This window comes from Podarcis liolepis (genome assembly GCF_965112155.1).
Source record: "Podarcis liolepis genome assembly, chromosome: 3".
Lineage (NCBI taxonomy): Eukaryota > Metazoa > Chordata > Lepidosauria > Squamata > Lacertidae > Podarcis > Podarcis liolepis.
Genome location: NC_139557.1, coordinates 124,693,664 through 124,719,789, shown reverse-complemented (window position 1 = coordinate 124,719,789; position 26,126 = coordinate 124,693,664). Strand labels below are relative to the sequence as shown.

General features: G+C 53.6%; 2 protein-coding genes across 3 annotated transcripts in view; both read right to left on the bottom strand.

Annotated features, from left to right (window-relative positions):
- Nucleotides 1-17,952, bottom strand: part of DPYSL5 (dihydropyrimidinase like 5) — a 39,551-nt gene extending 21,599 nt beyond the window's left edge. For both annotated transcript variants that reach the window (XM_083494485.1, XM_083494486.1), the window contains exons 1-2: nt 17,850-17,952; nt 1,536-1,800 (exon numbers count right to left, since the gene is read on the bottom strand). In XM_083494485.1, the coding sequence (XP_083350611.1) occupies nt 1,536-1,796 (261 nt within the window). In that variant the 5' untranslated portion in view covers nt 1,797-1,800; nt 17,850-17,952. The remainder of the gene's footprint in view (nt 1-1,535; nt 1,801-17,849) is intronic.
- Nucleotides 1-25,763, bottom strand: part of MAPRE3 (microtubule associated protein RP/EB family member 3) — an 89,576-nt gene extending 63,813 nt beyond the window's left edge. Inside the window, exon 1 of the mRNA XM_083494726.1 lies at nt 25,749-25,763. The gene's annotated coding sequence lies outside the window, so the exon portion shown is untranslated. The remainder of the gene's footprint in view (nt 1-25,748) is intronic.
- Between the last annotated feature and the right edge of the window lie 363 nt (nt 25,764-26,126).

Here is a 26,126-nt window from a genome sequence, read left to right as displayed (position 1 = left end):
TGTGCATGCACACGAAAGCTCATACCAAGAACTAACTTAGTTGGTCTTTAAGGTGCTACTGGAAGGAATTTTTTATCCTGCTCTTCTGTGTTGAGCAAAGGAGCTAAGCACTTTCAGCACCAGAGGCCTGGACAGCTCCCCCCAGTCCCCAAGATGACCGGCAGGCAGGCAGGCAGGCGGATGGGCAGAGATACAGCCCAGTCCGAGCAGGTGGGTGGCTGGGCGGCCAGATCCACCACCCCCCCGTCCTTGCAAGCAACTGGGGCTTTTGACCAGGCTCCTCTTGAGCAAGGCGGAAGAAGCTGACGCTGCTGCCTGGCCCAGGATGCCATGAGGAACAGAACGGGGCCGCGATGCAAGGGAGACCAGCCCCCGCCATGGGGTGACCTGACTCCTTCCCACACCTGCCCTGCAAATGACACCAGCAGCTGCCACCTGCTCAGCCAAGCTACCCCACGAAGAGGCCCCAACAGCTGCCAGGGAGGCTCCTGTCACTTCACATGCTCCCCACTGGTCAACACTGATGTTCTTTCCCCCAGTTCCGGAGCACATTTGGGAAGGGAAAGGCCTCACCGCCCCCCGCCCCCCGGAAAAGGCAGCCAAGGCAGTGGATGGCCAGGAATCATCGAGGGAGGGAGGGAGGGCGGCCAGCTACACACTCCTCTGCCCAGCGCAGACGGGGCTCTGGAATCACATGGTTGGTGCTGACTAGGAATGCTCTGACTCTGCTTACAACATTTAGGCCTCGCCCAAAGCAGGCCTCTCCCCTTGCCAAAGGGACAGGCCAGCATCGTCCGGGGGGGGGGGCGAGTAAAGGGGGTGAAGAAAGGGGCCAGAGGCCAGATCTCACTAAGCACATGGCAAGGCCAGAGTTAGTCCTGGGTCAGAGGGAGATCTGGAGTCCACGGGAGTGCAAGTCTTGCACTAGTGGATGCTGACACCCAAAATATCTGGAGGGCTGCCCTTGGAGGCCTGAGAGGTTTGTATCTGTTCACTCCTGCCCTGCGCAGAGCCAGCTCAGTTGGCTCTTTGCTGGGCACAGGTGCCATGGAGGGGCATTGCAGCAAATGATGACATTTGGATGAGCAATAATGGAGGTGCCTGTGGAAATAAATTCAGGGGGATGTTGGCGGCTAGGAATGTCCACAGCTGGCTTCCCAACTCCTGGGGCAGAGCTCACTGCTCATTTAAAGCATACTCAAAACACACTGAAAGCACATAAATTCCCTCAAAGAATCCTGGGAACTGTAGTTTGTCAAGGATACAAGGAACTGTATGTCTGTGGGGGGGGGGACTCCAGTTCCCAGGATATTGGGGGTGTGTGTCATGTGCTTTAAATGTGTGTTGGGTTTGCTTTAAATGGATGGTGTGGACCTGCCTCATGTCTCATCCATTCTGCGGATCTCAAGTCAGAAACTTACTCTAAGAGAACACACACACACAGGTCAACTGTGGGACACCCCATCAATGCTCAAGACCAGACCACCCGCACCACACAACCAAGAGAGGAGGAGGAGGAGGAGGAGGGAGACTACCTTGGTGCCGTGGTAGAAGTCATCCACGCAGGTGGCATTCATGAAGGTCTGGTGGAAGTGGGTGCTGGTGTCGATGCCCCCCGGGATCACCAGCTTGCCGGTGGCATCGATGACCTTGGCTCCACCGGGGATCATGAGCTCACGGCCCACCTGCTGGATGATGCCGTTCTCAATGTAGACGTCGGCCTCCAGGGTGCAGTCGTCGTTCACCACCTTCCCCCCCTTGATGAGGATCCGCATCGTGGCAGCGTTGGCGAGCATGGCTCTGGAAAAGGAGGACAGGGCAAAGGAGGTCAGGAGCAGTGGGCGTCTGAGCCAGGGCTGCTCCCTCCCACTGGCAAGACTCCACAGGTCACAGGCCATCCATTTAACAGGCTCATGCCATTCCTAGCCCTCTCCTCTCCTTTTAAGGTTGCTTCCTGTGGGAGGGAGTTCCACAGTTTAACTTATGCCCAGAGGCCACACTGCCCAGAGATCGCATCCAAGGAGACAGCTGAGGGTCAGAGCCACTGCAATTCAGAAAACGCGGCCAGGTAAGACACAGCAAAGGCTGCTCCAGACCAGCTCCTCAGGCTCAGAGAACACCCCAGCTGGAGGACATGGGGCCGGATTCACCGAGGTTGCTGCACTGGTTGATGCAAGTGCAAGGAGTCCTGCTAGTGGAGTGTGACCTCCTCTCCCAAAATCTCCTTGGGGGGGGGCCAGGAGAACCCCCAGAGCTGGAGGGGGGGAAAGAGAGGTCGTTCTGCCTGCTGGAAAGCAGAAGTGCTTTTGCTGACGGAATTCCACCCATCGTCCGGGACGAGGGCACCTCCGCACCTTCTCTGAGAACGTGGCTCAGCCTCCAAGGCCTTTCTTGTGGCCCACTTACCCTGTGGCCGGTCCTACCAGGAGGGAAAGTGAGGCAATAGCCTGTGGCAGCTGCTTTTAAGTGCCCCCAAAAGGCATCCTATTGTTACTTCCGATTATCAACAGAGAGGGAGGGAGGGAGGGAGGTGTGGGCACCAAAATAATTTGGCTGCAGACTATGAGTGCCTTGACCAGGGGAGGGATGGGGGCAGCAGGTAGCTGCCTCAGGTAGCAAAATGTCTTGGGCTGGCCCTGCATCCGTCCTCTGAGGGAAGTGTGGCTGGTGGGGATGAGGAACATGAGGCCCTGTGGGAACAAAACGGGTGAACGGCTTGCAGATGGATCAGCGTTCGAAATTCACCAGGTTCCAGGGGCTGTTTTCACACACGAGAAACACATCCTGTAGAATTCCATCCATTATATTTGAATTTCAGAAACCAAAAAGTCATATTGAAAAATACAACTTTCAAGCCTGCTGGCCCCCAAGTGGCCCCCAGGCATTCTGTGGAAGACAGGAGGGCCTGGCGTGCTCTGGTCCGTGGGGTCACAAAGAGTCGGACATGACTAAGCGACTAAACAACAACCACAAAAGCCCTGGTTTAAGGAGCTATTTGGAGCCTTGCTTATATATTTGAGTTTCTAACACTGGGAAGGATGGCTCTCAATGGCTACTTGCCACAACAGCTGTGCTCTCCCCTCCACTGTCTGAGGCAGCCATTGCCTCTGAACACCAGTTGATGGAAATGATGGGGAGTCCTGCTTATGGGCACTGGGTCAGTCCCTGTGGGAAGAGGAGCTGGACTAGATGGTCCCCCTTTGGCCTGATCCTGCTGCTGCTGCTCACGCAGGGCTCTTCTGATGGCCCAGAAACCATCTGAGCTGCCACGGAGGTTCAGGGAGAATCTGGTTGTTGGCTGTCAGAAGAGGCGGCTGGACTTGGCTAGGCCTTTGCTCTGCAGAGCCCTTCTTGACCGCCAGAACCTCTGCCTCCTTCTCGGCTGCTCCTGGCAGCTCTGCCATCCTACCGACAAGATGCCCTTAAGATGCTGCAGCTGCCTGGTCCTCTCCCCACCCCCCACATATCTGCAAACATCCTCCATTCCTCTTTGGCAGATGGAAGAAAAATATATATTAAAAAACAACAACACCAAGACTGGCAGAGCAAAGAGGGTCTCTGCTCCCCTCTCTCCCCGGAAAGCCCTTCCTTTTGCAGCCATTCAGCAACCTTCTCTGCCTCTCTGACATCCCCTTGCATAAAAGAGGCCCCCTGAACACGGCCTCCCTTGGCGGCAAACCCAGTCCCTCCATCCAGCACCAGAAGCTCCCATTTGCCATGAAATCTGCGCAGTCAGACCTGACAGCTGCCGGCTCAGAGGCTCCCAGACAGACCATCAGCTCCTATTGTGTGAGAGAGGCGGGGATCCAAAGACAAGGGGGAGGAGGGAGGGGGCTCCGGGAATCAAACAAAACCTGCATTCCCACAAGCTGGAGCTGGACCCAAAACCTGGAGGAGAGGGAGGCACATTCCCTTTTGATGGCTGCAGGGTTGCAAATAGGGTCTACTCTGAAGCTGCAATTGCAGAGGACCTTGGGAGAGCAAGCCTTGCCTGGCACTTGCAGGAGGGAGAAGCAGACATCCTTGTTGCACCAGGATCTCCCACAGCTTGGAACTGGCAGGCTAGGTATAGGGCCCAAGGCATAGTCAACTGGGGACAAGGCCGTGGGCTGACATTACCTGCCCCACCAGCCAACCCTCAGATCTGCAGCTGCTCACACCTTTATCCAAGCATTGATGGGGAATGAGGAAACCAGCTGGGTCTGTAGGACTGAGACCTTGGTACTAGGTACTCGGGTGCAGTATCAGAGCAGAGCTTGGGGAGGGAGAGTTGCTGTGGCCCATAGACATCTCATCTCATCATGTAGCTATGCAATGTGGCCCCCTCTCTCTTAGCAGGTGGGAGGGGAAACGGGGGCCCTGAACATCAGGGCAGGGCATTGGCAGGACACTCTTGCTCCCCACAAAGGAGCGTCTCCACTGCCCCCCCTCTTTAGTTGAGATTCCTGCACTGCAGGGTGTTTAACTAGATTATCCTTGGGGGGGGGCCCTTCCAACTCTTGCGCACTGTGGGGAGAGCACCAGGCAGACACAGAAAACTCTACAGGAACACTTGGAATGGGGCAGGCACCGCACAAGGCCAGCAGACCTGCCCGCCACAATCTGTATGCAGGAGGAGGTGTGTTGAAGACGTCAACCAGCATTTGGTTTTCAAAGATTTAGGAAGCTCAAAGGCACCCACAGATTATTCACGCAGTTGTCAAAGCAGAGTTGGAGACAACTCAAAGCTAACAGGCCCATGACCAGTGTGGAGACAAGCAGGAAAGGGGCCTGCAGAGAAAATAGGTCCAGACGGGTCCAGCAGGAACATCAAAGCCACAGTCTCCGAGTGTGACCATCACTCTCACAGTGACTGAGGGGCAAAGGATTCTGCAGCTCAACTTTCCCACCCCACTCGCTAAGATGAGAGGCCCAGCAGCTCACAGAAGGGGCTTGCTGGTTTTACTCATTTATTTAACGAATTGTACAGATCACTTGATGGATGTAAAACCCCAAAGAACCCTGCCCTGCCCACCCAGGAAAGGGCATACGTGGGCCAGGGCAATTTGGTGCTGCGTCTCCACAGGTCACAGGGTTGCCATACACCCAGAATTTCCCGGATATACCTGGAATACTGCAGTCGGAAGCTGTGTCCCAGCAGAAATCAGCAAAATGTCCAGGAAAATCTGGACGCATGGCAGCCCATGTCGGTAGTGTCGTTTTTTGCCAATTTTCCTTTAAAAATAGCTCAAAATCGTTAACAACTTTCGTGTCTGCGTTTTCACTTTTTGAAAAATGGCAACCCAACCATCTGAGGAGACATGGAGAAAACAAGTCAGTGTGGCCCATTGAGCAACTGCAGCCAGCAGCTGTGGACCTGACTATCCCCCCCCAAAAAAACCTGAGGCCAGCCCCCTCTCCCCCCTTGCAGCAGCTGAGCACGCAGCAGTGTCAGTCAGCGGGGAGAGAGCAGAGCACCCTCTGCACAGAGGCCACCGAGCTCCAAGTGCAAGAAACACCCCCCAGCTAAGGCGTAAGGCAGCCCTCAGGGAAGCCCCCCCCCCCACCGCCGCAGAGCAGGATGCCACCTTGTTGAGCAGCACAGCTTCCCTGGCCAGGCCCTGCAGCCTCTCAGACCCAAGAGGCCACCAAGTGTACATCCGGCACACCCTTCTGGCCAGCCTTCTGTTTGAAGGATGACCCCTTCTCTTCCTGGGGCCCTGGCAGGCAGCCGAATAAATGATAATACAGTGGTACCTTGGGTTACAGAGGCTTCAGGTTACAGACTCCACTAACCCAGAAATAGTACCTCGGGTTAAGAACTTTGCTTCAGGATGAGAACAGAAATCGCGCGGCAGCAGCGGAAGACCCCATTAGCTAAAGTGGTGCTTCAGGTTAAGAACAGTTTCAGGTTCAAAACGGAGCTCCAGAACGAATTAAGTTCTTAACCCGAGGTACCGCTGTAAATAGCAGCAGCAAACAACCTTCACTTTTTAATGTTAAAAAAAGGTCTGGCATGCCACATAAGCCAGCTTCATTGAAATCAGAAGATTCTCAAGGGCCCACATTCCTGGGAACCAAATGCAAAGTGCTATGGTGACTCACAGATTCGTAAACGGATTGGCTGCCTCCTTCTCCTCCTTGCTTGGACCCACAATCCATGTCTTTGCTTTCCTTCCGTTCTTCCCACAGCATAAATCCTCAGCACCCTCCACCTGAAGACTCCTTCCCCTCACTGTCAGGAGTTTGCAGAGGGGTCCTTTTATACACATAAGCACAGGGCTCAGGGCTCCTTCAGCACCCAGGTAGCACAGAACACCACCTGCCACTACAACTAGTCCAGAATGCGGCAGCTAGACTGGTGACTGGGAGCGGCTGCCGAGACCATATAACACCGGTCTTGAAAGACCTACATTGGCTCCCAGTACGTTTCCAAGCACAGTTCAAAGTGTTGGTGCTGGCCCTGAAAGCCCTAAATGGCCTCAAAGGCCCAGTACACTTGAAGGAGCATCTCCACCCCCATCGTTCCGCCCAGACACTGAGGTCCAGCGCCAAGGGCCTTCTGGCGGTTCCCTCATTGCGAGAAGTAAGGTTACAGGGAACCAGGCAGAGGGCCTTCTCGGTAGTGGCCCCCACCCTGTGGAACACCCTCCCACCAGATGTCAAAGAGAAAAATAACTACCCGACTTTTAGAAGACATCTGAAGGCAGCCGTGTTTAGGGAAGCTTTTAATGTTTAATAGGTTATTGTATCTTAAGTGTTCTGTTGGAAGCCGCCCAGAGTGGCTGGGGAAAACCAGCCAGATGGGCGGGGTATAAATAAAATAATAATAAAATAATAATAAAATAATAATAAAATAATAATAATAATAATAATAATAATTATTATTATTATTATTATTATTATTGGGATGGGTAAATGCTGGCCATTGTCCTCCCCAAGAAACAACTGGGAGAGAGCGAGAGCCCCTTCACACACACACACAGAAAGAAAGAAAGAAGTCTTTGTGTCCTGGGAGGGTAGAACAGCCCCTGGCTTTGTCCCATCCCCATTGTTCAAGCCCCCTCCCCACGACCCGCTGCACCCACCCTGCAAGGAACACACTCTCAAGCCGGCATTTCAAACTCCTGTGCCCCTGAGCTGGCTCTTCACATCCAAGCAGGATCTTTAGGGGCTCCAGGAGGAAGGAGGGAATGGGGAGGAGACTTTGCAAAGTCAAGGAGGGTGCTGAGCCCAATGCTCAGAGGGCGGGCAAACCAGACCCAGGCCCGCTCCTTCAGGCTGTGCAGTGCTGAGGCTCAAACAGCAGAAGAGGGCAGCCCTTTCCATCCTCCCAAGTCAGCTGCAGCCCCACCAGAACCGGCAAGGGCAGGAGTCCCTGCCTAGCAGGCGAGCATGCTAGACACATGGGGCAAAGATGTCCCACAACCAGTGGCAGACCAACATTTCTGGAGCCCTGAACTGTCATGGGGGACCTTTCTGGGCAGCATTAGAAGCTCAGATAGTTGCCATTTGGGGGCCAGACGGCTTGAAACTTCTATTTTTCAAAACGGCTTTTCCTGAAATTCATTCTGATTGTGCAGATAAAATATTACGGACAGGATGCATTGCTAGTGTGAAAACAGTCAAGATCCAGGGATCCCCAGGCAGGCACCTCCAGGCAGTGGAGACGTCGGGCACCATAATGGCACCTGGGCATCTTGGCTTGGTCGCAAGGGACCAGTAGTTTTGAACACTGGGTGTGGCTAACCCGTTCTGTTCTGTTCTTCAATGGGGATGCTCCACAACAGATCCCCACACCTTTACAACATCTGTGCTACTGACTCTCAAACTTTGGGATTTCTAAAATATATACAACAAAATACCCACTTTGAGTCGTGCCACCCAAATTGGGTCACGTAAGACCCAATTTCTTAAAGCAATCTGGACTAAAGTTCGTTCTGGGGCCCCTCTGGGATTAGGCTGTCCATGAATTGTAGTGGCCCTGCAGGACACACACCCCCCCCACTTGTTTCTCAGCAAGGCTGCCTGTAACCCCCAATTCCTCCCCAGGACACACAGCGGGGAGAACAGAGGCTCCGCCCTCTCTCTTGTCTCTAAAGGCCACACAGGACCCAGGGCGGTGCAGCTGCCCCGAGAGAGGAGGGAAAGCAAGATCAGACACAGAGCACCCTGGGGCCACAGGCACAGCCCCCCCCACTTGCCAAGACCCCCAACTCTTTCCCAAGGCTGCCTGGTGCACTGCTGCAGCACAGACGAAAGCAGGTCCCTTTTAAGAAGGAACGCTGGGGGAAAGCTTAATGAGCAAGCGGGGGCTGGTGCAGATGCCAAGCAATGACACATCGGAGGAGCGCCTGAGACACCCCCCCACTCCATTCTTTGTTTTGAAGTCCTTGCAGGGAGCGCTGACAGCCTGATGAAGAGGAGAGTCATTACAGGGAGACATCTGAGGATCCAGAGGCAGGCAAGCCCCTCTCGTGGCACAGCACACAACACGGCAACGGCACATTTCTAGCAGCAATTGCAGAACAAGGAGAACCTGAGAGGAGCCTGTGCGCCTGAGGGATCAGGCCAAAGCCCACCCCCCTGCCCTCCCAATGGCCAACCAGATGCCCCCAAGCAGGACTCAAGGGCAAGAGCAACACTCCCCCCCCCCGCGGTTTCCAGAAGCTGGCATTCAAAAGCATGACACACACCCCCACACACAAAAGGGACCCAGCCGACCCTGGAACAGAGAGTAGCCCCAAGAGCTGCCTCCGCTCAACTCCTCCCCTCAAATCTTTGCCTAGGCTGCTGGGTCATGTGATGGGGTATAACTGTGCAGGGTATTATCATCATCATCATCATCATCATCATCATCATCATCATCATCATTATTATTATTCAGACCATGGCACATGGAGTTTCCCCCCCTGAAAACGCTTCTGCTCTTTTTTGTTGCTGCCCGAGGCTTTGGGGTAGAGATATGAAGGCCCCAGAAAACACTGGGGAAATGCGACCATGACCCCATTTTTTCTGCTACCCTCCCCCTCATTTGTTTTGGAACAAACCTACCCCAATTTTTCTGCTTTTTTCTTCAGGCTTTCACATTTCTACTTTGGGGAGAGGCTTCTCAGCCACCTGCCCAGCCAGTCATAAAAACTCGAGGCAACTCATAGATAGGCAACGGCCCCCATTTAGGCATAGCCGGTTTAATGGCGAAGGTTGAAGGGCAGCATTCACCCCACTGGAAGCAAGGGCAAGATGAAGCGCAAGGAATAATCAAGCATGGAGGATATGGTGGGTGCCGACTCTGGGTCTCGATAACCCGGAGGTTCATTCCCACTTGAGGAAGCCAGCTGCGTGTCAGCCGGGCCAGAGGCCTGCGAGGAGGTCCAGCAGCGCCTCCATGCTCAGGACGCTCTCGCTGCGCCACAGCCAGTCCAGCATCTTCAGCCACACCTTGGCTGACACGGTGGCGCAGGAAGAGGAGGCCACTGACGAGAAAGGGGGCGGCTAGTCAAGCCCCCCCCCCCACCGCAGGGAGGAGAGGCTGTGATGAAGATGCTGATCCTGGCGGCCTAGATGAGCTCACAGCCGGTGACTCGGAGCTGCGCCTGGGTGCTCTGGGCCTCTCTCACTCTTGTCTGCTAGAAAGTCTCCAATTTTGCTTGCTTGGTTGGCGGCAAAATTTCATCAGCTGGGACTCCAGAGCGATGCATCCCTCTTTCCAGTTTAGAGTTCCCTCTGGACCACGGACTCCTGGCCCCAAACCAACAAGGCCAAATGTACCAGAGACAAATGTGAAGCGCTGCATTTAGGTTCAAAGCCAAATCAAATGCAAGGGAGAGACGTGACTTGGCAGCACCTCATGTGCGGGGGGGGGGGGCGTGTTAAGCTGGACTGGGGCCACCAGTGTGATTCAGCTGCAAGAGAAAAGCTAATGCAGCTTCTCCAGTGTCCTTAACAGGAGCACAACGTCCAGATCACAGGAAGCAACAGTCCCACTCTCTCCTGGACAGGCCTGTGACAATTCTGGGTGCCACACTTTAAGGAAGACCTGGACAACCTGGAAAAACGTGTCCAGGAAAATACAATGAAGACGACAAGCAGCCTGGAACCCAAGTCCTGTGTTTTCCTTGGGGGAGAAAAGCTTAAGGGGAGGCATGATAATATCCTACCAAACATCACAACTTCTTCAGCGTCAAAAAGGTTGGAGGAGACCCAAGTCATCTGAAGCACCAGAGGCAAAGATGGTCCTACATTGGAGGAGAAGACGCTAGCCCCTTGCAAGGGGTAATACCCTCCCCCAAGATACGCAAAGAATCCCTCCCCTCCAGGAAAAGATTTGCTTGAGCCGCATCTCCCTGCTGACCCTTCTGGCTAAAGGCCTTTGCAGCAGCAGCAGCAGCAGCAGCCGCCGCCACTCTCATGCAACAAAGGAAGAGTGTTCAGGGAGCCAGGCCAGCGTGGCTCTAGCCGAGTGTCTGCCTGAAATTCTCTGCCTGAAATCCTGAACAGCCTCTGCCAGTCAGTGTGGACAACACTGGGCTAGGTGGAACCATGGCCGCTGCCCATGTCTCATCAGGGTCTGTGCCAGCTCAGGTGCCCTGCCCAGGGTGTGGCACCCTCAACAGGAAAAGTGACAGCACAGATTCCCTCCTGCTGGGAATCTCAAGACCAACCTCCAAGGGGGACGCCCCCCACCCACCAGACTGGGCTACAGACAGAAGTGTCTTGGTTGGGAAAGGGAGTGGAATCAGCCCCTCAACACCACCATTCTCACCCCATCTGTGACCCACTTGACAGAGCTGGCACTGACTGGAGGCCTCCTGCTTGCACCGTGGAAACTGCCTCTTTCCCCTTCAGAAACCAGCTCTGGTCACCTGGAACTCTCCAAATTCCCGCCAGCCCGGCTATTATGGGAGTTCTTGTCCAAAGTGCCCAGGGGGCACCTGGTGGGCAAAGGTCAGCCTGAACATGGAAACCTATTGAGGGAGACAGGAGCCTCACTCGTCTGTCTGAAGGGCAGGCAGAAGATCACCTTTCCCTGGTACCTGTGGAGAGGAAGAGAGGCAGGAGCAGGAGGAAGCCCCCTTCAGCGGGTAATTCTTCTGATTTCATGAGAAGTCTCAGAAGAAAACAATAAAGCTGAATGGAATGATGGCCTGGAGTTCATATGATCTTATTGTTTCAATAAATTAAAGGCAGCCTTTGGCTGAAAGTCTGGATAGACAGTCTTTGCCCTTCTTCCCACCCACCTTCCCCGCAGTGCTGAGGCACCTTGAAAACAAGCAAATTTACGATGGCATCAGTCCACAAAAGCTGATGCCATAATTAATCTGTTGGTCTTTAAGCTCCCGCAGTGTTATTTGTGACTTTAATAAAAAGTGGGAATTTTGTATTTCCAATGATTGACTTTTCTTTCCCACACAGTATTTTTTGCTACTTCAGATTGTGACTCGGAGTCCAGAATCCCAACCCTGAGCTGAAGTAAGACCTGCAGGTCCCTGGATTCATTTGTCAATGAGGCAAAGGCCTTGCCAGAGAAGACCAGGGCATTAAGAGGGGGGCCGCAGATCAGCGGCTGAGCACCCCCACTCGACACAGAAGGCCCTAGGCACAATCCCCAGTTGCTCCCCTGCCCCAAACGCCAGAGAGCTGGGAAGCAGGGTGGGGATGCAGTTTCTCAAGGAGAACAGGGCTGCTTGAGCACCAGCAGGGATGGCTTGTCTGGACTGGAGGGAAGGTGCCTTTCGGGACCAGAGTCCAGACCACCCACACTTGATATTCTAGTTGCCACCACCTCGGGCAAGAGGGAGGGGGGCATAGCCTCAAAAAGAGCCTCCAGCCCCCACCAGTCACCCTGACCTCCACTCAAGCCAAATATGGAAGACCAGCAGTCCATTGGGAAGGTCCTCCAGACCCAAGCTTCACCCAGGAGCCGACACAACTCCTCATGGAGAAGGCCTGAACACACCTGAGGAATCCCTCTGGTGAGTCACCTGCCACTTAGGAAGCTACAGACATCAGAGGTTCAAGCCCCTGGGCTGGGGGGAGAGCCCCCGACTGCCAACACCCTGCCCAGCCAAAGCGCTTCTTCACGGAATCATAGAACTGTAGAGTTGAAGGGACCCCCCCAAAGGGTCATCTAGTCCAACCCCCTGAAATGCAGGAATCACAGAATCCCTGAGAGACGGCCACCCTGCTGTTTCTAAACCTTCAAGGAAGGAGAGTCCACCACCTTCTGATGTTATCCGCTCCACTATCAGAAACCTCTTCCTAATGTTTACTCAGAATCTCCTTTCTTTTCATTTGGATCCATTGCTGTGGAGCAAGAAACAAGCTATGGTGTCACTTGGGACCTCATTTCCTAGTACTGAGGGAAGTCGCAGTCCAAGGGGAATCTGGACCAAAGAACCACGACAAGGAGCCTCTCCCTCCATGGCTCCAGTAGGGAGCCTCAGAAGACCCTGATACTGCACAGGTGGTACCTGGACCAATGACCCATAAAGCCTTAGGAGCATCAACAGGCTCCAAGTGCCCCAAAGAGGACCCAGCCCCATCCTTGCACCAAGGTAGCAGCTCTCACGCTTAAGGAGAACTCCAAGGGCATCAGGCTCAAGGGAGAAGAGGGATCAGCCCACCTTTCCCAGCCTCTCTGGCCAATTCCAACCTGTAAGCCTAAATGCTACGCTCCCGGCCCAGAGCTCAGACCTCCCAGTGTAGCACATGCACACACCCTGCAGAGGCTCAAGAAAGTGGAAGAAGTCACACGCCCTTCTCAAGCCCAAGTGCTCACAAGCAATGCACCAAAGTACAACAAAACAGAAATTCTCAAAGATGCCACACTTTTCATTTGCTCCCCACACTGATCCAGGTTTTTTCAACCATCCGTATTTCATGATGCTTTGAAAATTGAAGAACTGTAGAGGAATAGAATGATCAAAGGAGCATGTTACACTTCCAAGCAGATAAACAGTCTAAAAATCAACCTCTGGCAGCTATTTTTATACTGAGAATAGAGGCAAAAACAGGATAAATAAAGAACATCTGATGTGCTGATGATGGTCCCACAAGGCAGTCTTTGCCAACCTCTGCTTTAAAATCTCCAGTGAAGGAGAGTCCACCACCTTCCAAAGGAGTCCATTCCACTGTCCAACAGTTCTTCCTGATGTTTAGTCAGAATCTCCTTTCTTGGAACTTGAATCTATTGGTTCAGATTCTACCCTCTGGAGCTAGAGAAAACAAGCTTGTTCCCTCTTCCATGTGACAGCCTTTTGAGATATTTGAAGATGGCTCTCATATCTTCTCTAAGACTTTTTTCCAGACTCCTTCAATCATTCCTCATAAGGCTTGATCTTCTTGGTCACCCTCCTCTGCATACGTTCCAGCTTGTCAACAACTTTTTGAAATTACAGCACCCAGAACAGTATTCCAGGTGTGGCCTGACCAAGGCAGAATAGAGTGGGAATATTCCTTCCCTTGATCTGGACACAAGACTTCTGTTGATGCAGCCTAGAATAGCATTAGCTTTTCCTTTCTTTTTTTGCTGAAGGAGCGTTTCCACCCCCATCGTTCAGCCTGGACACTAAAGTCCAGCTCCAGGACCTTATTGTGGTTCCCTCACTGCGAGAAGTAACCAGGCAGAAGGACTTTTTGGTAGTCTCCACCCACCCTGCAGAACACCCTCCGGGCAAATGTCAACGAACTGAACAGCTATATCATTTTTTGCAAACATCTGAAGGAAGTTCTGTTTTGGGGAGCTTTTAATGTTTGATGTTGTTTTTTCCTGTATTTTTGTTGGAAGCTGCCCAGAGTGGCTGGGGCAACACAGTCAGCTAGGCAGGGTATAAGAAATATGGGGCGGTATATAAATTAAATAAACACAAATAATCATCACACTCTTGGTTTGTGTTAAGCTTGGGGTCTACTAAGACCCCAAAATCCTTTTCAAGTGTCCTACTAATAAGCCAAGTGTCCCAGTGCAGCTGGTTCTTCCTTCCTAAGTGCAGAGAACCTGACATTTGTCCCTGTTTAAATTCATTTTGTTAGTTTGGGCCCAGTTCTCCTAACTGATAAGGTCATTTTGAATTCTGCGGCATGAGCTACCCCTCCCAATTTGGTGTCATCTGCAAATTGGATGAGCACCCCCTCAATTCCTTCATCCAAGTCATTTATAAAGACCTTGAACAACAATGGGCCCAGGACAGAACCCTGCGGCACCCCACTTGTCACTTTTCCCCAGGATGACGAGGAGCCAGACGCTTGGACTCCAACTCCCATCAGCTCCTGGGAACAGCAGCACAAATCATCTGGAGGGCACAGGTTGGCAATGGAAGCTATAAAACAACGGGGCAAAACTAAGGCAATGGCGTGTTACAGCTTCACCAGCGAAAGGCATTCTCAGCCCTCCTTAGCCGGCATCTGCCTAGCATCCCCAGGTACATTTAAGAGAAATCAGAAGGTGCAGGCAAAAGCAAGCAGAAGTTGATGCCACATCCTGGTTGCAAAGAGGCAGAGCACAGAGGTTTAGGACACTGGCTCACGGCAGCCTCCCCTCTACCATCCAACCAGACCACTGACCGTCATGGACGGCCTTTGTCTTAAAGGCCACAGAATGCCCAGAATTGCTTGTTAGAAGCAATAAGCAATACCTGGGCGGATTCAAGATCCCTGGGCGAGAGGTTGGGCTCTCGAGTCCCAGCAGGAAGCGAATGTTCATTCCATCCCCATCTATCAGGGAGGGCAGCCTCAGAGCCCCAGTCTTGCTCCCCACCATCCCAGCCCACCCTCCTCCTCTTCCTCCCTCTCTCTCTCCCCCCCCCCCACTTGTGGCTGCCTGGGAGCGGCCCATCCTCATCTTCCAACCAGGGTTAGAAACTCAGCTATATCAGCCAGGAGCCAAATGGCACTGTGAATCTAGGTTATGGTTGCCACAAGAGAGTGTCTATTTGCTAGGGGGTTGGACTAGATGACCTGTGGGGTCCATTCCAGCGCTACAATTCTATGACCTCAACTACACTGCTTGACTGCAGCTTGTTATAACTTATAGCAATGCACTTGTCTCAGTCTGCAAGGAGAAACACACACACAGTGGAAATGGAAATACAGTGGTACCTCTGGATGCGAACGGGATCTGTTCTGGAGCCCCGTTCGCATCCTGAAGCAGATGGAACCCGCGTCTGCAGGTTACGATTTGCTGCTTCCGCACATGCGCGCGACATCATTTTGAGCGTCTGCACATGCGCGAGCGGCAAAACCCAGAAGTAACACACTCAGTTACTTCCGGGTCGCCGCAGAGCGTAACCTGAAAATGCTCAACCTGAAGCACATTTAACCCGAGGTATGACTGTATCTATGGACTAAGGAAGAGGTTTTTAAACTGCGGTCGCCAACCTGATGCCCAGAAATCGCCACTTAGTCGCAACTGGACCCACGTTGGTAGCAAAGCGCGCCTGGCAAATCTCGAGCGCTGCTTCCCACCAGAGAAAGGCTTCTCCACACCCCTCCTGTCTTCAGCCTTTTGCACTGTTACTGCGGGGGTGGGGGGGCTCCCTGGCCTGCGTTTATTTTGCAGGGGGCCTTCCACACAGAGAAGCATTGTATCTTCCCCAGAGTGTGGAAGCTGGCAGCCAAACAGCCATTGTTTGCTGCTCTGGCACCCCTCCCCCAGCACAGGCCAACCTGACTCAAGGTTTTGTTTGCTTCTGACAGGCAGCTACTGTCCCGGTCCCATCGCCAAGCAACACGGAGGGAGGGCCAGGACCCCCAGCAGAGCCCTGGGCTGGGGGGCCAACAGGGACACCGCTTCCCAGCAGACCTTCTGACCTTCTTCAGACCCTTATGATGGGGTGGTCCTTTGGCCAGCCCTACAGGAGAGAAAGCTGGGTAGAGGCGGCGGCACTGTCACCTATACCTTGGATGGATTCCGAGAGGCACAGAAAAGTGTTTCCAATTCCTGAGGATCATTCGCAAGCTTTAAAGCATGGGTGGGAAATAGACACACTGGTTTTTTTCTGACAAAAGCCATGTGGCATTTAGCATTAGCCGAAAAATTAACTCATAAATTATGCGTTGCCAAAGGCTCGGAGGACCCAGGTTCGGTGCTGTTTGGTGGGATTTTATCTTATAGCTCAACAAATGCAGACAGCCCGGACTCCCCCTCCACAAAACTACCTGAAACTTGGCTTTCCTAATGGTCTTCAAGTACTTTGCCAGCCTAATTTTAAGTCTCTCCCGGATTTACCGTGCAGCTTTTTGTACTTCTATTATTTCCATTGCATTCATTTGCTTGCTTTACTTCAATCAAATTCTAACTACTAGGAAATTAATAATAATAATAATAATAATAATAATAATAACCAGAACAAAAAACAGCAGGATCTGCCTACAGCTTTTTCTTCGATGCAGCAGCCAGAGGTTAAGACAAGGTGTCAGAAGTATGAGGCATCTCTCCCCTGCTTTCCAGCCCACTGCCTGCATGCTCCCCATAGGCTCACTCCCGGAGGGGGAAACTGAGGAAGGATGCACTGAGGCATCTGCCCCGCCCCCCCCCCATGGCACACATGGATGCCAGCATCAGACTTCACAGCATCCAGTGGATTGCAAGGCAACAAATCCCACCGAATTCCGTGGCTCCTACTTCTGCAGCTGCCGATATCCTCCTTCTGGGGCCAGACAGAAGCTACTTGCAGTTCACAGGAATACAGGCATCGGCTCACAGCCAGCAAGGAGATGGGGGCGCAAGATGCACCCATGCGCACGCCCCTCTGCCACAGGGGCAGGGTCAACCTTTGCAAGCCTGGGGTGCCTTCTGGACGGGAACCAATCCAACACAAAACAAAGCTGCGCCAATCGCAAAGTGTGGGAGTGCCCCCCCCCCGGCCCTAGGCAGGAGGGGAGCCTGTGGTCCAGAGAAAGCAAAGCATGGGAAGAGGGTGGTGCTTTCTGTAGAGACACCAACGTCTCCAGAGTAATCAATATCAAACCACCACCAACACGCAGGCCGTGCCCCCCCCAATGGAGCGGCAGTAAGCATCTGATTGTTCCTCCCCGTTAAAAGGAGGCAGGTATGACACAGGCAGCAGTGGCGGTGGCAGCTGTGCATGCCATTGATCCCCCTTCTGTGGGGTGGGGTTGGGCAGGCAGATTGGGTGTCTGGGTGGGGACCAGGCGGATGGGGTGAACTGGCGTGACTCCTCCATCAGTCCATAATCCTTGCTCCCAGGAGATTTCTCCTGACTCGGCTCTGGGGGGGATGCTGGGTGGGTCCATCAGGGGCCTACGGGGGGGGGGCGAGGCAACTGGGTCAGCCTTTGGGGCCGCTGCCGTGGGGCAAACCCCCGAGGGGGGCAGGGGATGCCTCTGCTGCCCTCCGCTTCCCGCCCCTCCATCTCGGAGCCCAAGGTGCTTCTTGGCCCTCAGAGTCTGTGACACCCCCAGCCCCATGCTTTTGAGGGGTGGGGGAATCGAAGGGCCCTGGCTGGGTCTTGCGCCTCCCCCCCCAGGGCCACCGCCTGCAGGGAGAGAGCCACGCCGCCGCCGCCACCGGCAGGACCACCCCCCCCCCGTCCCTCCGCCCTGCCTCAGTTTCCCCATCGCCCAGCCCGGCCGGAGCAGCACAAAGCGCCCAGCCCCGGCCATTGTCAGCGGCGTCGCCGGCTGTCCCCCCCCCCCCAAGGGCCGGACCCGCCTCTCCCTCCCTCCCCCGGGCAAGGGCAGCGCCCACCCCAGACAAAGGCCCCGCCGCCGCCGCCGCCCCCCGGAGCAGCCGCACAAAGCCCGGCGAGGGGCCCAGGTGGGCGAGGCCCGGCGGGGGGGGGGGCTGCGGACAGGGGGGGCGGGAGGCGCCCCCGCGGGACCCCGGGCCTCAGCTTCTCCTCCCTCACCGGCTCTCCTCGGCGTCGCCCTCCGCCCCGTCCGTCGCCGCCGCCCTCCGTCCGCGCTGCCGCCGCCGCCGCCTCACCTGCTTCCCTCGCCGCGCGCGCGCCAGGCAGGGGGGCGGGGCCAGCTCGCGCCCGCCCGCCACTCGCCGCCCGGGCCAATCGCCGCGCCGCCGGGTCCCCCAGGGGGGCGGGACTACGACTCCCGAGGGGCGGGGCCGAGGGACCAGGGCGCGGCCGGCTCCATCCTCGCGTCGCCATGGCGACGGGGCCTGCTCGCTCCGGGGAGCCAGGCCAAGCCTGCGCCCGACTACGGGGACGCCTCGAAGGCCGCCTGGTTTCGGGGTGGGCCTCGGGGGGACAGCCGGGGGGGGGGACTCTGCCCACCTGTCGCAGGAAACATCTCACGCAGCATCCCAAAGAACCCCGCGCCACCTGCGCCTGCAGATAGACTGCCTCTGGACCTGGAGGTTCCATTAGGACAGCCCAGCTGCTGCATCAGGCTGCATATCAATCTCTGCATATCGTCCAGCGTCCTCGCAGTGACCAACCAGAAGCCCCCAAGGGAAAATCGACAGGAGGATTCAAGGACAAGGCCACTTTCACCCTCCGGTGGTTTCCAGCACAGCCATCAATAGCCCTCTCCTCCGCCATCCCTGAGTGCTCCCTGGAAGGACTGATCCTGAAGCTGAGGCTCCAATCCTTTGGCCACCTCAGGAGAAGAGAAGACTCCCTGGAAAAGACCCTGACGTTGGGAAAGATGGAGGGCACAAGGAGAAGGGGACGACAGAGGACGAGATGGTGGGACAGTGTTCTCGAAGCTACCAGCATGAGTTTGACCAAACTGCGGGAGGCAGTGGAAGACAGGAGGGCCTGGCGTGCTCTGGTCCAGGGGTCACGAAGAGACGGACACGACTAAACAACTCAACAACAACTGCCATTACTTTGTCCAGTCCTCTTTTAGAGCCACCCCAACTGGTGGCCATCCGTGCCTCTTGCAGGAACATTCTCCATAGTTTAACTATGTGCCATGTGAATAAGAGGAGGAGGAGTTTGGATTTGATATCCCGCTTTATAACTCCCCTTCAGGAGTCTCAAAGCGGCTCACATTCTCCTTTTCCCTTCATCCCCCGCATCAAACACTCAGTGGGGTGAGTGAGGCTGAGAGACTTCAGAGAAGTGTGACTGGCCCAAGGTCACCCAGCAGCTGCATGTGGAGGAGCGGAGACGCAAACCCGGTTCCCCAGATTACGAGTCCACCGCTCTGAACTACTACCCCACGCTGGCTCACTGAAGAAGCGTTTTCTTCTATCTGTTCTGAGTCTTCCAACATTCAGCTTCACTGGATGTCTGCAGGTTCTGGTGTCATGAGAGAGGGAGGGAAGCTTTCCTTCATCAACTTTTCCTATGCCATGCATAATTTTATAAACCTCTGCATCGCCTCTTACTTGCCTTTTCTCTAGACTGAAAAGTCCCAAACCCTGCGGCCTTCCTTCACAGGGGAATCACTGTCTCCATCCCCTGGATCATTTCGGTGGCCCTTTTCTAGACTTTGTCCAGCTCCACAATATCCTCTTTGCGGTGAGGAGACCAGAACTGCACACAATATTCCAAATGCGATTGCACCATAGATGTCTACAATGGCGTGGTATTGGCAGTTTAATTTTCAATTCCTTTCCAAAAGATCCCTAGCCTGGGATTTGCTTTTTTATGACTGCCACACACTGGGCTCTAGACCACCCTGCTGTCCCACTCTCTGGCTTCCTCACAGCACCTGTGGCAGCCATGCCCCAAATTAGGGGAGTTCTCTGTTCCTTGCGGAGCTCCCATTCCCCACCCCCTGGGTCTCCCCACACTTTTCCCTTGACCACTAATAGCTGCTTGTTTATAATTGAAATTGGATACAATAATGAATAATCATTATAAGCACAGCTTTGGTGCTCTCTATTTGGAGTCTGGTGAGCAGAAATTAGCATGTGGGCACAGGCACCTCTTCCCTTGAGTGTGGGCAGCTGAGGTTGGATTCTGCTGGGCTGAAAGCTGCCTTCTACTTCTGGCATCCTCTTCTGCCACTGTGATTTGCGGAGGAACTTTTGAGAAAACACTCCTCCTTCCGTCCTGGAGCTCTAGCTGGTTTGCACATATATCAGTCGTAGCAGCCCTTGTCCGAGGGATGCTATGATTGACAGCAGAGCCTGACCAGAGTCGGGGATGCAGTTCCTCTGGAATGCCACCAGGGGGCTGGAGCCGCTCTCTGATTGGCTCCCCAGCCAGCCAGAGGGGGGTGGAGCCAACACTTTGGGAGGGAAAATAAAAGCAGTTTCTGATAAGTGAAAGTAGTAATAATAATAATAATAATAATAATAATAATAATTCTTAATCATTTATACCCCTCCCGTCTGGCTGGGCTCCCCCAGCCACTCTGGGCGGCTTCCAGCACATTTAAAACCATAGTAAAACGTCGACCCTGAAAAGCGAAGCTTCCCCAAAGAGGGCCTTAAAGTGAGACAGGGCTCCTTGGGAGAGAGAGAGGCAGAAAGAGGGATCGGGACCCAGGCCTGGACTGAGGGAGAAGTGGCTCTGGATGGAGCCTCTCGGAGGAGAAGCTGGTCTCTGGCCAGGGGAAGAGCCGGTGAAGCCTGTGGGGAAGGCAGGCAGGCAGGCAGGCAGGCGGATGGACGGACAGGCATCCCATGGGGGGCTGAGTCTGGGGCAGGAGAGGGAGAAGCCGTGGGAAGACCGTGTGAATTGGAGTCTCCTTCCCGTCAGGAGGGGAGAGGTCTTCCCGAAGGAGAAGGGGACTCCGAGGTCGGTGATCTTATTTGGAAACACCTCAGCAGTGGTCTTGCTAAGAGAGCCAGGAGAACTAGGTGGGTTCCCTTGTGCCTGACCTCTGAGTGTGGTGTACTGAATTTACAAAACAAGAGACTATTGGAGAGGAACACATTAACTTACAGTCTTTTAAAGGGATTTCATATATTAAAAATACCCATTCTTTTCCTCTATTGCCCTGAACAGATGACTTGTCTTTAAAAATACCGCTGTCTTTTAAAAAGTGCTTTTAAAGATGAGCCCTGGGCACTTTCAAGGTCAAGGATCACTTTCTTTACATTCCTATCATGTCTTTTGACTCACAGGTCCCCAAGGCAGCTCACACAGCTGCAGACATGCAGCTACACAGAAGAAGCCCACAGACTATTAGAATTGCCCTGTACAACACAGCCTGCTCTGCAGTTTGGTCTGCTTTGGCAACACTTCAACTGTAGAGGTCATCCACATTCCCACCACCGGTGTCTCTGAACTGGTGCAGCACCACTCTGGTTAACTGATGGGAATCTGTAGCTACCAAAGCTGCGGCTCTGCTGAAGGCTCTGTGCTTTGGCAGGCAGAGCCCATGGCCTCCTGGAAATTATCAAGATGGATATCAGGGATTGGGCCCTCCTCCTCTACTGCCATGGCAGAAGGGTTGCTCTGCCTTTCATGCTCCCAACTGATCTTGCTCTCGATTGACTCACAGGCTTGTAGGTCCAGTGGCAAATCTCTGTTAGGTCAGCTTCCAAAAAGGCCGGTAGATTCCGAACTTAAAAATGGAAAGTGTAATGCTGGTGGTCAACAAAAGAGGTTTAAAGACTCTCTCAAGGGAAATCTAAAGAAATGTAGTATAAACACCGACAACTGGGAAACACTGGCCTGCGATCGCTCCAGTTGGAGAACAGCTGTTACCAAAGGTGTCATGGGCTTTGAAGACACTCGAACTCAGGACGAAAGGGAGAAACATGCTCAGAGGAAGGCACGCGTAGCAAATCCACACCGTGATCAACTCCCGCCCAAAAACCAATGTCCCCACTGTGGAAGGACATGTGGATCCAGAATTGGCCTCCACAGTCACTTACGGACTCACTGTTAAGACGGTGTTCATGGAAGACAATCTTCCTCGGCTATGAGGGATCGCCAAAGAAGAAGAAGATCTGTAAGTGTCAGCAACACAATGTGCTGTTCTACTTCTCTGGGTGTCTCCTCTCTTTTTGGACAATGGCATCCAGCTCATCAATGTTGCCACATGTGTGACACCATACAGAGCACCGGCGCTCTGGGCTCATCGGTGCAATCATGCCACAGATCCAGCCCTCCAGTGCAACCCTGCTGGTGAGCACAGTGTGCCTTCTCCTCTGGACAGAAAGGTGCTCTGGGCTCATCAGCAGGGCTGTGCCGAAGGGCTGCATCTCTGGCACGGCACAATGCTGTTGACAAGTCCAGAGTGTCTTTCTGTCCGAAGGGAAGGCACACTGTGCTCACCTGCAGGTTCGCACTGGAGGGCTGAAACTCGGGCACTCTGGCACGGTCCGGCTGATGAGCCTAGAGTGCCGGTGCTCCATAAGGTGTCACACGCATGTTGTGCACGTGTGACATCATCCGTCAGTCATGCATTGTGGCAACATCTGTCTCACACTGGCAGAAGTATCTATGTGTCCTTTTGTCGTTACAACTTGGTTAACGCCATTTATTTGTTCTCATTAATTTGGTCTCATTCCCCTCTAGGGAAGGGGCTTTCCAGCTGGGTATTGTGATTCTGGTAACACCTTAGTCTGATCCCTTTGCCAGGACTGATAACACCCAGTTTAGCAATTGGGATGGGTATCCAAAGTATGTGAGGGCGCATCTTGAGCACTAGGACATCCCTGTTCCATTCATGCCATGAGTCAGGTCCCCTCCCCTCCATCCCCGGATCACAGTTTTTTTTCCCTTTTGGAATGAAATAAAACCATTTATTTGGCTTTTTTGGGTGAATTTATGAGTTTCAGAAAATGGGGTTTCTTTGCCTTAGGATGATGCTGGGAGCCTAGAATGGCTTGTCTAATGGACATGGTTGCAGCGGTGTCAAAGGGTGGCTCTCTCTGCTCTCTGCTCACTGGTTTCCCCCTCACAGAATCATAATTTAATTTTGATGACAGCTTTCCTAGCAATGTTGACAGCGGTCTTGAACTATTTTTAAGGCAGGCAGGCTAACAATCTGTTGAAATAAATATGCAGCAGGCCACAGAGCTGAGGTGGTTGTGTGCAGTATCATGAGTGTGCAAGGAGGACAACCGTAGTCCCGTGATGCAGTTGAGGAGCTGGAGGTGTGCCATAGGAATGCCCGAGAGGAGGAAGGTGCAGGGGCCAGTAAGAGGAACGATAATCAGAATTTAAGCTTAAGGAATAAAAAGGAAATAACCGCTTGGGGCACTTTGATTGGGCTGGGCATCTGGTGCCAGAGATGAGCTTATGGGGCAGGGAACGGGGTTGGGGAATGCAGCCTCCCGAGAGGAAAAGGGTGAGGCTCAGGAAGGTGTCTCCAAGATAGCATGGCAGCGCAGAAATGTTAGGCGTTGATTCTGATGCCAGGGCACCACCTCCTGGGTCATAGACCACACTGCAGTTCCACTTTAAATTAACACTTCTGGGATTAAGAGAGAAACTATGGCTAGAGGGGATGTTCTAGTCTCCCAGCCAGTCCTTTTTTCCCTTTCTTGCCACCCACATGGCACCTAAGTCCCTCACCGTTGTGATGTTTTGGGCCTTTGACACCATTCCTTCTGGGCAGTGAGGTGGCCAGACTGCCCAGCGTTTGGCGACTTAGAGGCAGGTGTGAATGGGAGTTCAGGGGTTGGTGGGGTTTATCTCCATTAGAACATTCTGGACCGGGCATTGCCAGTGTGCGCCCAGCGGCTGAGCTCATGGCATGCTCGCCTTGCCTTGCTGTCGCCCGAGAGTCAGCGAACGCTCCACATTCCTCGCCATCCAGGAGAAGGCGGCAGCTCATACACACAAGAGTTTTGAATGCGGGCTTTGCAGATCTTTGTCAACCAGTCAGCGGTGGGCTAGAGAGTCAGCAAGAATAATCTCAGGGGTTCAGTTGCTAATATCAGTCCTGTTTGTTGTGATGTCTTTCAAAGAAACTGTGACTTTTGGAGTCCGTTTCCCAACACTCCTTCAGTAGAAAGTAGCATGCATGCAAGCAAGCGCAGGCCCACACCCGGCCGACCCAGATGCCTAGCAAGTTCAGCTAATTTTAATCTGTTTAAAGTATTTTAGAATCAAGTGGTGAATGCAGCGAGAGTGACGTAGGGACAGCCTGAAGCTCTGCCTTGGATTACTTGCTCGCTTTCCACAGAATATTTTTTCTCCTGGCTGGTACCTTGGACAGCGAAGGGCTTGGCTGCTTTTCAGGACTGGGCGGCCTGTGGAAAGTCCTGCCTGGTGAGCCCCAAGTTGGATTACTCAGAGGTGCTGCTCTTTCAGTTGCACAAGCAGAGGATTGAAAGGAAGTGGACCCTCTAGAGGCTCAGCCTCCCAGCTGGAAGAGGGGCCTGGATTGCAATGGGGATTTGGCCCTTCAGGCACTGAATGCTCTCCTCCCTCTTTCTGGGGACCACCCAGGCCCACAGCAACAGCCTTCAGTCTGACCTCAGGACTCTCAGTGTGGGACAGCTCAGACCAGAATCATGGAAAGGACCCCAAGGGTCATCTAGTCCAGCCTCCTGCACTGCAGGAATCTCAACTAAAGCATCCAAGACAGATGGCTATCCAACCTCTGCTCAAAAACCTCCAAGGAAGGAGTCCACCACCTCTGAGGGCATCTGTTCCACTGCTGAGCAGCTCTTACTGTCCTAAAGTTCTTCCTGACGTCTACTTGGAATCTTCTTTTGTGTAACTTGAAGCCATGGGTTCGAGTCTGCTTCATCTGGTGCAGACTGTGCCTTGTGAAGCTGTCAACAGCTGATGCCCAGCAGATCTCCAGGCCTGCCTCCAGTACAAAGGGGTTTGCATGCCCCAGAGAGACCACAAATGTTTTAGGTGGTTGTCCCCCAGCTATGGAGCTTTCTGCCCTTCATCCAGCTACCCGTTGCCTTGGAGCTCTGCTTGTGAGTCTCATGAAGGGGTGAGGATGCTGGGCTGGACGGGGCCCTCTCTGGCAGGGAACCCAGAATCCTAGAACTTGGGTCTTAGATGCTGGCTGGCAAGACCTCTTCTGCAGCAGCAGTTCTTGGGTGTCCCACCCCCTGTAAGCCTCCCCCCTTCGCAGTACCTTGAACCCAGCCCAGTGAAAGCAGGGGCATCCCCTTCCTTTTCCCACTCAGGGACACCAATGCAGACAGCCCGTCTCCTGAGGCTGTGCCAGCCTCCCCCTGCCCACCAGCAGTGTATTTGCCAAGCCCAAGGGGCCCATGGCTGTTAGAGAGCTTGTATTCCTCAGTGGCACATTGAATCGTAGTGTGGTGGTTGCAGCTTATATATTTTTTCTTATTCTTAGCCACTCTGTGTGCTGTCCCTTTTTAGCAGGAAATATTCCAAGTTCAGGTGTCTCCCCTCTTATGTGCATTTGACTTGCACACAACCGCATATATGCACGGCACTGGCAAAGAGTAAATTGATTTAAACTGTGGATAGGGCAGAAACTGCCCAAAATAAGCAGGGAACATTTCTGCCTAAGGAAGTGAAGGCAAGCCCCTTCAGAGGCTGCACAAATGACCCACTCAGCCTCTTCTTTTTCTAATCCTATCCTATGTTCCCTGGAGTGCGCCTTGTTGGTGCCTCAGAAGTCCTGGGCTGAGAAGTCAGGTCCCCTGGGGAAGGGCAAGAGGACAAGCATTTGGGGGTCAGAGCCTGGTGTTGGGGTGCCCAAGGAGTGTGAGAGATACAAGTTGAGAAACTTCTCTCTCTCAAACATCTTGTTTCCATGCAGCTTCCACCTTTTCTGGACAACTCTTTGCTGGGGTCTACTGAAAACCACCCAGCTGCCCCTCCCAGGCTGTGAAAGCTGGTGGGGTGTCCTAGTTTGCAGAAGACAGTCCTCTGCTTGAAGGCCTATGGCAGGGGTCAGCAACCTTTTTCAGCTGGGGGCCAGTCCACCGTCTCTCAGACCTTGTGGGGGGCCGGACTATATTTTTTGGGGGGAAAACCATGAACGAATTCCTATGCCCCACAAATAACCCAGATGCATTTTAATTAAAAGGATGCATTCTACTCAAGTAAAAACACACTGATTCCTGGACCATCCGTGGGCCAGATCGAGAAGGCGATTGGGCTGGATCTGGCCCACAGGCCTTGGGTTGCCAACCCCTGGCTTATGGGGCCCAGATCCTGGGCAGCAGGTCAAGGTGTGTGTAAAGGTGGCGTGAGGCTGCATCTCGCTGCCACCAAACCCTACTTTTGTGGTTACAAAGCACGACTCTGGCTACCGTCACTGGAATCTTGGTTGATGTTGCATAAGCCACCCTGGGAAGATACGGAATGGCAGGA